The 12,873-nt window shown below is 47.3% G+C and overlaps 1 protein-coding gene and 1 long non-coding RNA gene across 12 annotated transcripts in view; both read right to left on the bottom strand.

Moving 5' to 3' along the window:
* Positions 1-12,873, bottom strand: part of LOC117899770 (peripheral plasma membrane protein CASK) — a 33,730-nt gene that overhangs the window by 19,854 nt on the left and 1,003 nt on the right. For 7 of the 11 annotated variants that reach the window (XM_034810043.1, XM_034810029.1, XM_034810031.1 and 4 more), the window contains exons 2-8: positions 11,821-12,262; positions 11,030-11,142; positions 10,470-10,575; positions 10,316-10,393; positions 9,349-9,706; positions 9,012-9,279; positions 8,602-8,948 (exon numbers count right to left, since the gene is read on the bottom strand). In XM_034810043.1, coding sequence (XP_034665934.1) covers positions 8,602-8,948; positions 9,012-9,279; positions 9,349-9,706; positions 10,316-10,393; positions 10,470-10,575; positions 11,030-11,142; positions 11,821-11,879 — 1,329 coding nt within the window. In that variant the 5' untranslated portion in view covers positions 11,880-12,262. Of the gene's footprint in view, positions 1-5,506; positions 5,768-8,601; positions 8,949-9,011; positions 9,280-9,348; positions 9,707-10,315; positions 10,394-10,469; positions 10,576-11,029; positions 11,143-11,820; positions 12,263-12,873 lie in introns of those variants that run through there. The other 4 variants (XM_034810033.1, XM_034810036.1, XM_034810040.1 and 1 more) reach the window with 3 other exon arrangements.
* On the bottom strand, positions 640-3,161 carry LOC117899772. The gene is made up of 2 exons (XR_004649198.1): positions 2,037-3,161; positions 640-898 (listed from the first exon to the last, which is right to left on the bottom strand). It is a non-coding gene; the product is annotated as an uncharacterized LOC117899772 (long non-coding RNA).

Genomic DNA, 12,873 nt, shown 5'->3' with positions numbered 1-12,873 from the left:
TAGGTTTTGGGTTCCCCTATAGCTTTGAGTATTATATACAAAAGTTTACAAAAGTTTCCCTACACTCGAAAGGATGCATGTCGCACTCTAGAAAGTAGACCTGTTCTTTGCTTGATTATTTCTGTGAGCGAATCAAACTTTAAGGCAACGTTGAATGTTGAAACCTTTACTCTTTCGTTTGTGTTTTTTTGCTGCAACCACAGAGCCACAATCTCTACTAATAAACTGGGAAGAACTCGACCAAGCTCAACTGAACTGAAAACTCAGCGTTGAGGTAAGTCGAGTCGTGTCGGGTTGCCGTGGCGGCAGTCTATCCTGAAGGGGCCTGACTGCGCTTCAAGGACTCAATGTCTGAGGTCCGACCGCTGCTCCTGCTGCTGCTGCACTTGCTCTTCGTAGCCTCTGCTCTGAGTAAATGAAACCAAACAAAAATCCCTCTCCACCTTGTTTCTTGGGCTACCTCTTCTCTTTCTATTCGCCTTCTATATCTTTGTGTATATATACACATTTTTGATAAGGCAAACGGAAATGGCATAGGAAACGGTTTTCTTTCCATGGGTTGGAATTTTTAGGGGGTTGGGCAGATTGCTGTGCTGAGCGGTGAAGTGAAGCAAAGTTCATTTTTTTTTGTGTTGTGTGTTTTGTGAGGGAATTCCATGTTAAATTATTTTGGGGAGGTTTTTGGGTGTTTTAGGGGTTTTGCTTTCGCCTGCTCATACTTACTGCAACGAAATGTTGAGCTTGTTGTTGTTGTTATTCGGTTCACGTTGTGTTTGTTTTGTGTTTATTGTATTTGCTGCCTTTTTGTGTGTTTGAATTTTTTGTTGTTTGCCAAAGTAAATAAGTAAATCACGAGTACATGATTTGATTGTTCGTGTTTGGCTTTGCTTAGTTGCTGCTCTTAAGAATGGATCATCAGTTTTTTGTTGTTTTCACACTTCACACACACACACACACACACACAGTCTGGCACACACACACACAGATAAGACGATAGACACGCAGGCGTCATAAATCGGATTAATTTAATTCAATTGAATCGTTGGCGAAATCATTGATAATAATTTTTGGCAAATCGATTTGGAAATGCGGTTGAAACCAGTTGGCCCTGTGCTTTGGCTTTGTCCCCCCTGCCACCCCTCGCGGTTGTTGCTTCGCACGAAGGCGATGACGAGTACGATGCGAGAGCACGTCGCTATCGCTCTCGTGTGTCAGCAGAGGCAGTCAGGCGGGATAGAGAGAGAGTGGGTGGAAGAGTGGGTGAAGCAGGAGTAGGGCATGCCGAAATCGGGAGAGGAAGCAACTCCCACACATACACACAAATACAGCCCAAGGAGTGCGACAGGGAAAAGGAGCGGGCCAGGGAGTAGGAGCATCGGACAATATGCAAAAAAAATAAAAGAAGAGCACGCAAGAGGTTAGGGGAATCAGCAGTGGAGCAGCAGCGATTCAATCGCACGAGAAAAGTCGCCAAAAACGACCACGCACTCTGCTCCATGCATGTTTGCGTGTCTTGTATGTGTGTGTGTGTGTGTGTGTGTGTGTGTGAGTGCTTTTCCGATTTTCTCCATTTCGCGTGCAAAAATCAATTTAAATTTTGTCTGGCACAACATTTTTCCAGCAGCACACTTTTGCGCGCAACTGCCCAGCCTCGATTTCCATCTTTCTTTTCCTTTTTTTGAGGGGGATTTGCTGGACGCAAGCTGTTAAGTAACGGAACTTTGTAATTTTCGTAAGGAAAGTTTCATGATGACACGGCACTTGTTTCCCCCTTGGTCCAGCCCCGTTTCTTGTACATTAGTTTTTCCCCTTGGGTTCACTTTTTTCGTTGGTTTTTTCGCCTGTTTCTTTTTTCCATTCTTATTGCCGTATGGCAACTCACTCGCTCCTACGTCTGTGTGTCTGTGTGTGTTGATGTGTGTGCAGCAGCCGTCGTTGTCCTTGTGTGTGTGTGTGTGCTAAGCGCTGAAGCTCTAGCTGCTGCTGCTGCCGCCGCTGCTGCTGCTGCTGCTGCTACTACTGCTGCTGCTGTGTACCCGTCCTGTCCAGGCAAGGGTTCGCGTTACACTGCCACAGAACCAGCCACCAAGGTGCACAATTCAAGACTAAACTCGACAGATATCAGCTTCAGCAGGAGCAGCAGCAGCAGCATCCAGCCTCAGCTTTGCTCTCTCTCTTCTGCTCTTAGCTGAATGCAGGATTCCATTCCCAATCAATTTCCGAAGCAGATAGCCAGGCTCCACTTACGCAAGTGCAAGCGAGATGACTAGCTGGCCTGTGTGGGTTGGTTGGTTGCTGAATCTGCCACCTCGGATGCAGGATGCTGGCGCTGACACTGGCTTTGGCTTTGACTCCACGGGCATGCGCAGTGTGCACGCGGGGCCAAGCTGCCGTCTAGCACCTCAACACATTTCTCACTCATTGCCAATCGCAGTCGCTGTCGCCGTCGCCGTCGCCGTCGCAGTTGCTACCTCTGCTGCCGCTGCTCTGCCTTTGCTGTTTGTCTAACGGGAGCAGCAAGTAACGTGCAAGAGCGTGCAAACATTCGTAATTTATGGCGCAACGTCTGCGCCACGTAGTCGTTAACCCAATCATTGCCAACGCTGGCTTCATCATCATCATGCCCATCATCGTCATCATCATCATCATCATCATCGTCATAACGGGCCAGCATCATCAAGCGCTCATCAGCGGGTGGCTGCAGCTGCAGCTGAGTACTGGAGTACTGCTGCCCCAAAGCCCAAGTCAAAGTAGGTGACACCCACACACCCAGACACACACACACACACCCACTTAGAAACCGAGAGAGTGTAGCCCAGATAGGGCCAACTGGACTCCACTTATTTCGACTGGCCTGCCTGCCGCATGCGGGCGTGATGCAAAAAGGATTCATTGCCAAAAGAGGAAGCAAGCCAGCAGAAAGAAGGTGGCAAGGAAACCGCAACCTAATTACATGTGGCAAGACCCCTGCTAGATGTCCATTGGGGCCAGGCAAACACACACTGGCAGAGTGGGGGGTGGGCATAACAGAGAGACGGACTGAGAGACAGACCCTTTATGAGTTATGAATCTGTGCTGAGGCACAGCAAATATTTATGAAGCGCTTGCTGGGAATGGAATGAGCGAAGGGCCGACCAGCAGCAGAAGGAGTCGGTGGTAAAGCGTTGGGACAGAGTGGGAAAGATGGGAACTTCACTGAAAGAATAGAAAGAAAAGTTTTGGGTTGCTTATGCGACTTGAACGTGTACCATAATTGGGAATATTTATTGCAAAGAAAATATACATCTTCTTTTTTGCCAGTGTGTCCAAAATTATAAATAACGTACAGAGAGCAATTCTGAGAAGACAATCGATTGATCCGAAGGACAACAGACCCGCAGCAGCTTAATGTGCAACCTAACAGGCTTTTAATTAATGCACAATACACAGTACGAGTGCACCACCCCCTTCCGAACACCCTTGTCAAGTGCGAATTCATTTTGCCCAAGGATCCAACATCCATAGGCGCAGTGTAGGTCAAGGCCCCGCACAGAACACAGAACAGAGAACACAGAACAGAGCACAGAGTGGAACAGAGCTTGGGTAATAGCATCTGGCTATAAACTATTAACACGAGGCTGTCGCCAGCGTTTTGTGTGTGCGCTTGCAACAGACCAATAGAAAGGGATGGCACAGGAAAGAGGCAAGCGACACGGGCGACAGAGGAGGCAGAGCGAGAGCGAGAGTGAAAGCAATTTGGCACGAATTTGTCATGCCATCGAAGTGGCAACAAATTTGGCTGCAACACAGCCAGCAGCGGCAGCCACACCAACAGCAACAATGATAGCAACGAAAGGTACAGCCTTCACAGGAAGCTCTAAATACCCTTGCAGATGCAAGCCATTTATGCATTGTTCTTCTGACAGCGCCTTGATATAGTGGCAACTATGTAGAGGTGTACTAGAGACCACCTCCCATAAAGGACAATTGGTTTTTTGTAGGAAATTACTATAATATATGCATAGAGAATGCCTTTCAATGGATGTAAGATGTAGAGTGCATATGTATGCAAAAACAAAATATATGTCATGTGCATGACGAAGTGCATTCAAGGTAGAACTCGAGACTAGGTTTAGGCACTACAGACAGCTATAACATCATCACGTCCTCTTCAATGTAGAGTATACAAAACGATGCCAACTGCAATGGGCGATGGGCTGGAGTGGAGGACAAATTCCGACATTTATGTGTGCGGCCAAAAGAGTAACCCTAATGTGTCAGTGGGCCGGGACAACCGTTGGCCGTGAGGGGCTCCTGTTCCTGCTAGTTGGCTGGTGTGCTTACTTAGCCTCGTTGACACGTTTAGTTGTCATCTAACACATATAGACACACACACGAAGTGAGAGAGAGAAACGTACATCGAGGCAACGGGGAAAGGGAAAAGGATGAACACTTGCACATCCTTGTATCCGTATCCTCGGATGTGTACTCGGAGCAAATCAGAAACAAGTCAAAGGTAAAACGAGCATTGTAATAATGCTGATGGCATCCCACAGAACGAGCCAAAAACTATAGTCGTCAACGATGACTGGGGGGATGCCCCGAGAGAGTGCTTCCCCGTCTGAGGCTCAGTGTGTGTGTGGGTGTGTGTGTGGCATACAAAAATGCAAATTTGTTGGCCATTTGGTAAATTGATTTTGGCATTGCAATTGGCCAATATTCAATGAGTGTCTACCGGGGATAGGGCCATAAACCAATGGCAAAAACGACGACCATAAAGAAACGATGGAAAAAACGCTTTAAGATGCCTCCAACGTTGCCACTTCCTGCTGATCATTTATTGATGGCATCTTAAATTAACGCACACATTAGGAATTGCGATGAGATTAGGCAAGAGTCCTTATTTTTAGGGTGATGATCGAGGAGATTTCCACGCAAAATGCAAGTTTATTTGTTGGTTTATTGAGTAGCTTTTATGATTTATTTTATAATTTGTTCCCCCAAGTTCTGGGAATGGAATTCAGTGAAAAAGAATTCCAAGAACATCATTCTTGTCGTGTGCATGATACGCCTCTCGAGTTTCTCTGATATGATTTGTTTTACCCCCCGCTGGTTTAATTGATGAACATTTTCCTTTGAATTTTTGTTGTGTAATTAACTCAGAGCTCCCCATAGATTGTCCTCCGCCATTAGGATAACTTTTCATTGTGTTTCATACATAGGGAAGGCATAGCCTGCCATTGAAAACCCAATTATAAAAGTGTAAACAAAATTAATCAAAGTTTGGCCGCAACTCAAATCAAAACAGCAGCAGACCAGACCAGAGCCACACAGCGCATTTGGAGCATGCTGGCGGCTGCCACAAAAAGCAATAACAATCAAAAAACAACAACAAAAAAGAAAACACTGACCCACCCATCAGCACACAAAACTATTCCCCATATCCTATTCCCCCCAGTGCCCAGCATTTACATATATGCAATGGGGCAAGCTGTGCGTGGCACACGCGGCGGATGAGGATTTTTACCTGATGGTGCAGACTGTTGTAGTAGCGGGTTACGTATGCGGGCAGCAGCTCGGCCGTCTCCAGGCCAATCCACTGGAAAACCTCCAGATGGGATTGCGGCTGAGGCGCTGAAGCGGCATTACCCAAAGCGATGACGGCGGCGGCGGTGGATCCGGAGCAGCAGCAGCCACAGCAACAACACACTTGCTCCTGCCTCTCATCGTTGGCCGCCATTCAGCAGGAGGGCAACCTCACAACCTTCCACGTCTCGTCGGGTACCTTTTGCTGTGCTGCTGCTGTTGTTGTTGTTGTTTTCTTATCAATATTATAATTTGATTATTTGTTCCTGTTCTACAACATTTAATTTTGAGTTTTTCCTCCCACTTCCTTTGGGGTTTCCAGTTGCCTGTTCTTGTTGGTGTTTTCGAGTAGGTGAAACACATTTGAATTTAAATTGAGTTATGCTGGCATACTAGTAGTCGACAGCTGCGGACTGGGACGGAGGAGTCTCTTCTTGTGCCGCCAATTTATGAGCAGGGCAATGGCGCGTCCCCAGCGCCATGGAGCACCAGCACCAGCAGCAGCAGCAGCATCATCATCGTCGATGGTGGCACTACAGAGACCGGCAGCGGCAGCGGTGGCAGTGGCTGCCATTTTGTCAATTGCTCCCATGTGGATTGAGATGCCGAAACACGTGGCTGACAGCGCGACTCCAGTCGAGAGGAAAAACTCGCGCGTAATTGGCACACTGACACAACGACACGCACTAAAACACTCCAGAGACAGGCTCCCGGATCCCGGGTACGGCAGCGGCTCTACGGATATACGGATATACGACAACGGGTACGTTTACGAGTCCCGCTCCGGGTTTAGACTCCTGTTAATTGGGTCAAGCGAACAGGAGAGAGCGACAGAGAGAGCGAGAGACCCACTGGAGGAATAGACGACTCCTGACGAAGGTTTTCCGCCAAAAAAAACAAAAAAAGAAACGAAAAAAAACCAGAGCACACACACACAAAAAACAAACTCCAGTTGTAACCGCTTCTGTGGTGTGTTGGTGTATGGGATTGTGGCGCCTCGTTAGCCGCCTCTTTTCCACATGACTGGGCAAGTGTCAAATAAATCAAAATGCGAATCCGAGGCGCGGCGCGGCGCTGCACGTTCCCTAGTGGCGACTGCGCCGCAAACTAAACTGAAAATTGTGCGCGCTTTTTGTTTAAGTCAATCACGAGTGCTCCGTTTGGCCAGAGAAGGCGGGGAAGAGCGAGAGAGAGCGGGAGGCTGTGAGAATGGCCTGCAGTTGACGCTGCAATGTGCAGCGCAACGAGAGAGAAGGAAGGGGACACAAGAGAGAGAGGACCGAGACCCGAGACCAAAAGCTTTTGCTGCAAGCTTGGACCAGGTCCGGGGAAAACTCTTGTTGCTGCTGCAGCCCTGGACATTCAGTTCTTGTCCTAGCACCTCCCCCACAACCACCCTCCCCGCTCTTCCCATCAACTATTCCCCAGCCCCCACGATGTGTATATAGCATTAACACATTCCTTCCTAGCCTGAGCCTGCATTCTGCTGCAGTTGTTCATATTTTTCTTTCATTCTTTGCGCACTCTTTTTTTTATTTTGTAGCTGGATTTATGAAAATGAGACGCCAGACAGAGGCCGAGCTCGAGTCCGAGTCCGAGCGCAAGTCCTGAAGTGGCGCAAAATAAATAAAAGGAGGCACAGAGGCAACAGACGCCCAATCCACAGAAGCAGCAGCAGCAGCAGAAAAAAATGTGTAGTCTGCTTCAAGGAGCAATTAACGACAGTGGATAGCACAGAGTTATGTTATACCATTTTGGGCCTCCATATCACACTCAGGCAGACATCCCAGAAGTTTCTACTTCTCCCCCAAGCGAGACACAGAGCGAGGGATGAGAGAGAGGGAGAGAGAGGGGGTGTTGCAGAAAAAGTATTCTTAATACCCTAGCTTATGAGTGGGGTATATGAGGCGGGGGTAAAGCAATTAAGACCTCAAAGGAAAAGTCTTGCAAATTATGGGCTAGCTTGATGGATCCCACGGATATTTCTTCAAGTTTCCCTTAAACAAATACAGCGAAAAGTTTTCTTGATTTAATTTATGCATAATTCCATAATTCCCAGAGCCTGAGGATATTCAAATCCACTTAAATGAGATGTTTCCTTGAAATATGATGACATATTTATCGCCCATTTAAAGGTCACTTAAATGCTATTTTGAATAATCAATTTGAACAGTTGAAACCCATCAGGAGTCATATTAAATTCAGTTTTACGCTGAACCCCTCAAGGAATCATCAATTTCAGTTATTTCTCATTCATGTCCGTAAGGATATTTGATATTTCATTCAAATGCAAAACTCGGTTCGGTCTTCGCTTACATTTTTTTCTACATTTTTATGCTGTTTCGCTATCGTTAAATGTTTTTTGTGTGCCCGGGTTTTGCAGTACCACAACGACGATGGCACTTGAGCTGTGTAGCATACTTTTCAGCGCAAAAAGCCTTTAGGGGTGGTCCAGACCAGACCAGGGCAGGCCAGGAAACGAAACGAAACGGACCGGGGCCCTAGGGGTGCCTGTGTCGCGGATGTTGGCTTTGTTGCGGGCTTCTGGTACTCGTATTCCTGCTGCTGTTCGGGCAGAAGTGGCAGCAACAGCAACAGAAACAGCAACAACGTCCGAAAATTCATTTTGGTTTATTCTGATTAAATTGTTTGTATTTGGTTGCATTAGCAGGCATTGTTCCATGAGCATGGACACGAGAGTGTACGAGTATGTGTCTCTGTTGAGGCAAAGGATTAGTGACTGTCTGCGCTCCGGGAATGATGGCACTGTGCACAGTGGCTCTGGGTTTTGCTCTGCCTTGTTTGCCCGCACTAAATACATTTCAAATTTGTTTCAGCTTAAGCCGAAACGAATTTCAGGAGAGCCCTCGAGTGGCACACAGAGATTGATATGACCACAGAGAGAAAAGTAAAGTAAAGTAGGAGCAAGGCTTTGTCGTGATTGGCAGATTATTACGAAATAAAGCCTGAGCCTGCCACAAAATGCCACACAGCAAAGTAATAGTAAATAAAGCACAATGGAATGGGGCCACTCACCTGCATGTGTGGAGCGGCCAGCAGCAGCATCAGCTCGTCCTTGGCATACTTATTGGCCACCGAGCTGCCGCCCGTCGACGAGAGCGTCTCCAGCACATCCCGACTGCGTGTGACCGCCTCTGCGGCCGGCGCCCTGCCATTGCACGTGACGACTGTCGAGGTGATGCGGTCGAAGAGCTGCAGCAACTGGTGCAGGCGACTGTCCCGCAGCATATCCCTCATCACATCCGCATCCACGTGCGCATCCTGCAGCGAGTAGATATCGTCCAGGCAGTCCAAAATACGCTGCACCGCCTCGATGCCCGCCTCCTCGTCGGCCCACTCGTCGGGTGCTCCAGCAATGGGCACTGCAAGATCAGGAAATTGATTAGAATTGACCAAAAAGAGAGTCTGCGTGTGGTAGCACTTACTGTCCGCATCTGTGACATAAACGGGATCCATGGTGGTGCCGCCGGCAATGGCCTGAACGGCTCCCTTGAGCTTGCGCCGAGCATTGTAGCGTTTCAATTCCTCCACCGTTTCTGCGAGATGTGTTCGCTGCAGCTTGTCCCGATCCCGTATCCACGGATGGTCGAGCACCTCGGTGATGGAGAGTCTGTGATGGGGATTGGCGGCCAGCATTTTCATGACTAGATCCTTGGCATTAGCCGAAATTGATTTCCACTCAGGCGCCTCAAACTGCAAAATAAATGAAACACAAGAGGTTAATGGCTGCCGACCCGCAAAGAATTCTTTGAGACCACTCACCGAGAGCCTGCCACGCGCTATCGACTGCTGTAGTCGCACTCCGGAGCCCAAGAAGGGCAATCTACCCGATAGCAGGACATGCAGCATTACACCAGCGCCCCAGACATCGCAGCCCTTGCCGTACAACCGCCTGGTAACAACCTCCGGCGCCATGTAGTGCGGACAGCCCACGCGTCCATGTGTTTCTATGGTTTCCCTCGTCCCCGGCAGCTGTATGGCCGAACCGAAGCCACCAAGCTTCACTGGCGCTGAGTTGTCCACGGTGGCAAGCAGCGCACAAGCAGGACGCACGTCCCTGTGCAGTATATCGTTCTCATGGCAATATCGTAGCGCCTCCAGTATCTGGCGCATATAATGACTGTAAAGATTTGAAGATGTTAAATAGAGCGCTTATAGAGGGTTTTGTACTATGAATGGGTGCTTCTTTCCAGTTCTAAATAATTTGGAAACTAATCATTACAAGGCTGCGACGCCAGTGGAGGGTCTTAACCTCTCTTTAACAATTAAGGGAAGCGGAAACCATATTTCTGTAGTAAATTCAAGCGCCTAGACAAGTTTATGGCTTTGCGAATATAAGGAACAATCAAAATCAATCAAAACAGCTAACGATTAATCAGAATTTCAGTTTCCTAAATCCATAAACTCGGTAATCAAAGCATACAATATCATAAAAATTCTCTAAATTTGAACTTTAGTGTCGCATTTGTTTAAGAGTCATTAAAATCTATTCGGCATCTAATTGATGTGTACATTTATTACACTCCCAATAAGAAAAGATTATCAATTCCATAGGCACATCAGAACTGCAACAAACACTACAAAAGTATGCCAAATATATACAATTCCCGACTACTATTGACTACTGTCATGCTAGCTTATAGGCATCCTCTTAAAGCTGCATCATTAGTCGAAGCAAACACACATCCACGGCACATATTTGTGTTGAAAGCTACGCCCTGCTGCTCACCAAGCAACTGCCTCGCTGTAGACAAAACCGGCAACGGCGCGACGCACAACCTCGAAGCACAGGTCGGAGCCTTCCATGCTGCAAATGTGTAAAAGTGGAAAATGTAAGTAAATGAAGGGTTTTGGTTTGAAGGGGAAGGCAAGGGAGAACTTACAACTCGAACACCATGTAGAGCATGCCCTCGGAGCTGTAGGTCTCGAGCAGCTCGACAATGTGCGGATGCTTCAGCATGTGACATATTGTGGCCTCGCGCTTCAGATCTGCAATGGGAGTGAAAGCAGAGAGAAAGGGCAATTAGTTGACATTAGATGGAAGCCTAATCAGTTGTATGGCCAGCACCCAGCCCCACACCCATCTCCCACCCAACTCCCACGCTCGACACCAGCTGGCAGTGGCACTAATGGACTTAGCGCTGACTTATGTGCCTGCCATGCATCATTTAGTCAATGGCCGGGTTTTGGTTGGGGCTCCCAGTTCGCGTCCAGGTCCAGGCATCCTTGCACTTGAGCAATTTCTTTTTAATTGGCATCTTGGGCCGCCAGATGCCTGGGGGGCCCAGCTACACGTGTGCCAGCAACATAATTTTGAATAATTGAGCAGCTTAATTATAATTTATTCACACACAAACTGTGCCTGTCAGGCCAAATCGAACAAGGTCGCCTCCCATTCTGAAAAAAATACCAAAAGCAACAAAAAATATATGAGAACACTCACCCGCTGTGCTCAGTCCTGGACTCGCTGTGAACTTGGCCACATCAACGATTTTAACAGCAAACTGCTGGTTGGACTCTCTGTGTATACATCGTCGCACAATGGAGAAGGGTCCTCTGCAAAAAGGAAGGGAACAATTATGTAGTTGAGACGAAATTTAAGTGAAGTTTTAGGGGGTCTACATATATTGGAGACTATCGTTTGGCCATAAATATTTGCCTCAATGAGACCTTTGTATGCCCTAAAAATGGGAATTCTTGAACAAGTTTTCTCAAAATTATTTTTAATTAAAGTGTGCTCAGACCACAGCCACCGAAATATTTTGGCACTGTTCCAAAAATATGTGGAACTTAATAATTGTTTATAACTTCCATAATTGTTGTGATAGCTAGATAGAAAACTTCTCCAACAAAAGTTCCTCCTAATTGGTTTTATTGCCAAAACAAATCACACAAATATTTGCCATATAATTTCCGACTGTTCCTTCAACTCTGACCTGATAAACTATGCAAAATGTTGTCCTCTCAAAACGGAGCAACCAACTTTGGGACACAACTATGATCCTGTCAGGAGTGTAGCCAACACAACACAGAAATTTCGTTAGAGCAGCATCAATTTTTGAATAATGCAAAAGTTGGTGAGAAGTTTGCCAACTTGTTCCTGCATTTCTTGTGTAGGCCGAGGACTGAGGACGGGACAGATGTTAGGACATACATAATGAGATAATGGCAGCCGTCAATAGCAGCAGCAGCAGCAGCAGCCGCGCGGTGAGCAGGTGGTGGGGGAAAACTTACTTGCCAATGACCTCGCACAGCTCGTAGACATCGTCAAAGAGAATTTCGTCTTCGGTCATTTTGAATAATTGATGAATTGATGCTGATGCTGCTGATGGTTCGCGTCTCAATTGCTTTTTCGAATATTGATGAGTGGGGCGTGGGTGGTCGTGGTCCGGCTTGGTCCTAGGTGTACGTGTACCTCCGTGTCCAGCCCGCTACGTGTTCGTCCTTGCTCCTGGCCCTGTTCGCCCACTGCCCTCCAAAAGCGAACACAAAAAAATTAACAAAAAAAGATCCCAAAACCGATGGGCACCAGGAGACCAACTCTTAAAAAACTTGGCACTCTTGTGGGTTGTTCTTCTTGCCGCTGCTGCTGTTGGATGTTGTTGATGTTTTTCGTTTCCTTCGTTATGGCTGCCTCTCTGTCGCGTTTAACTGATGTTAAAGATACATTTTGTGGCTGCAAAAAAAAGGAACCAAACAGAGGAATGTTTTTTAGTAAAGGAAATGAGTATGGCCAGTGGCCAGCCAACCGCCAACAGGCTGTCAATCACAGGCGGCTTGGCCCTCTTCAGGTGAGCTCTATTCCGAACCCAAATCAATTACAGCACATTCCATGATGTGTGGGGGGCAGGAAGGAAGCTTCACTGTCAACGTTTTGAATTTTCCAACGGAAATGATGAGCGGTCCCGACTCCAGAGTTTTTGGGCAACAAAAACGTAAACAAGCCTTCAAAATATCAGGCAACAAGAGGGGGGTAGGGTTTTGGTGGGTTTTCTACCCTAGGTGGGAGGTGTGCAAGGGGAGGGTACGTTGCCCTATAGCTAGTTCCTTTTGCTATTGTCTTGGTCAGAGCCGTGCACTATTATTATGCCCATTTGGGACCCTAAGGGGCACTCTTGACAGGCACTCCAAAAAGTCCTACATAGGGGGCGCCCAGAAAGGAGAGAAAAATGGAGAGCCTACAGAGAGAGAGAGAGAGAGCCCGTAGAGAGCGAGTCATAGAGCAGGCGCAGGCGCCCCAATGGCTGTCCGTGTGAAATAGCAATTGTAATCGTAAAAAAATATAAG

The sequence above is a fragment of the Drosophila subobscura genome, chromosome O, assembly GCF_008121235.1.
Source record: "Drosophila subobscura isolate 14011-0131.10 chromosome O, UCBerk_Dsub_1.0, whole genome shotgun sequence".
NCBI classification, from domain to species: domain Eukaryota; kingdom Metazoa; phylum Arthropoda; class Insecta; order Diptera; family Drosophilidae; genus Drosophila; species Drosophila subobscura.
This window is presented reverse-complemented; position numbering and strand designations above follow the sequence as displayed.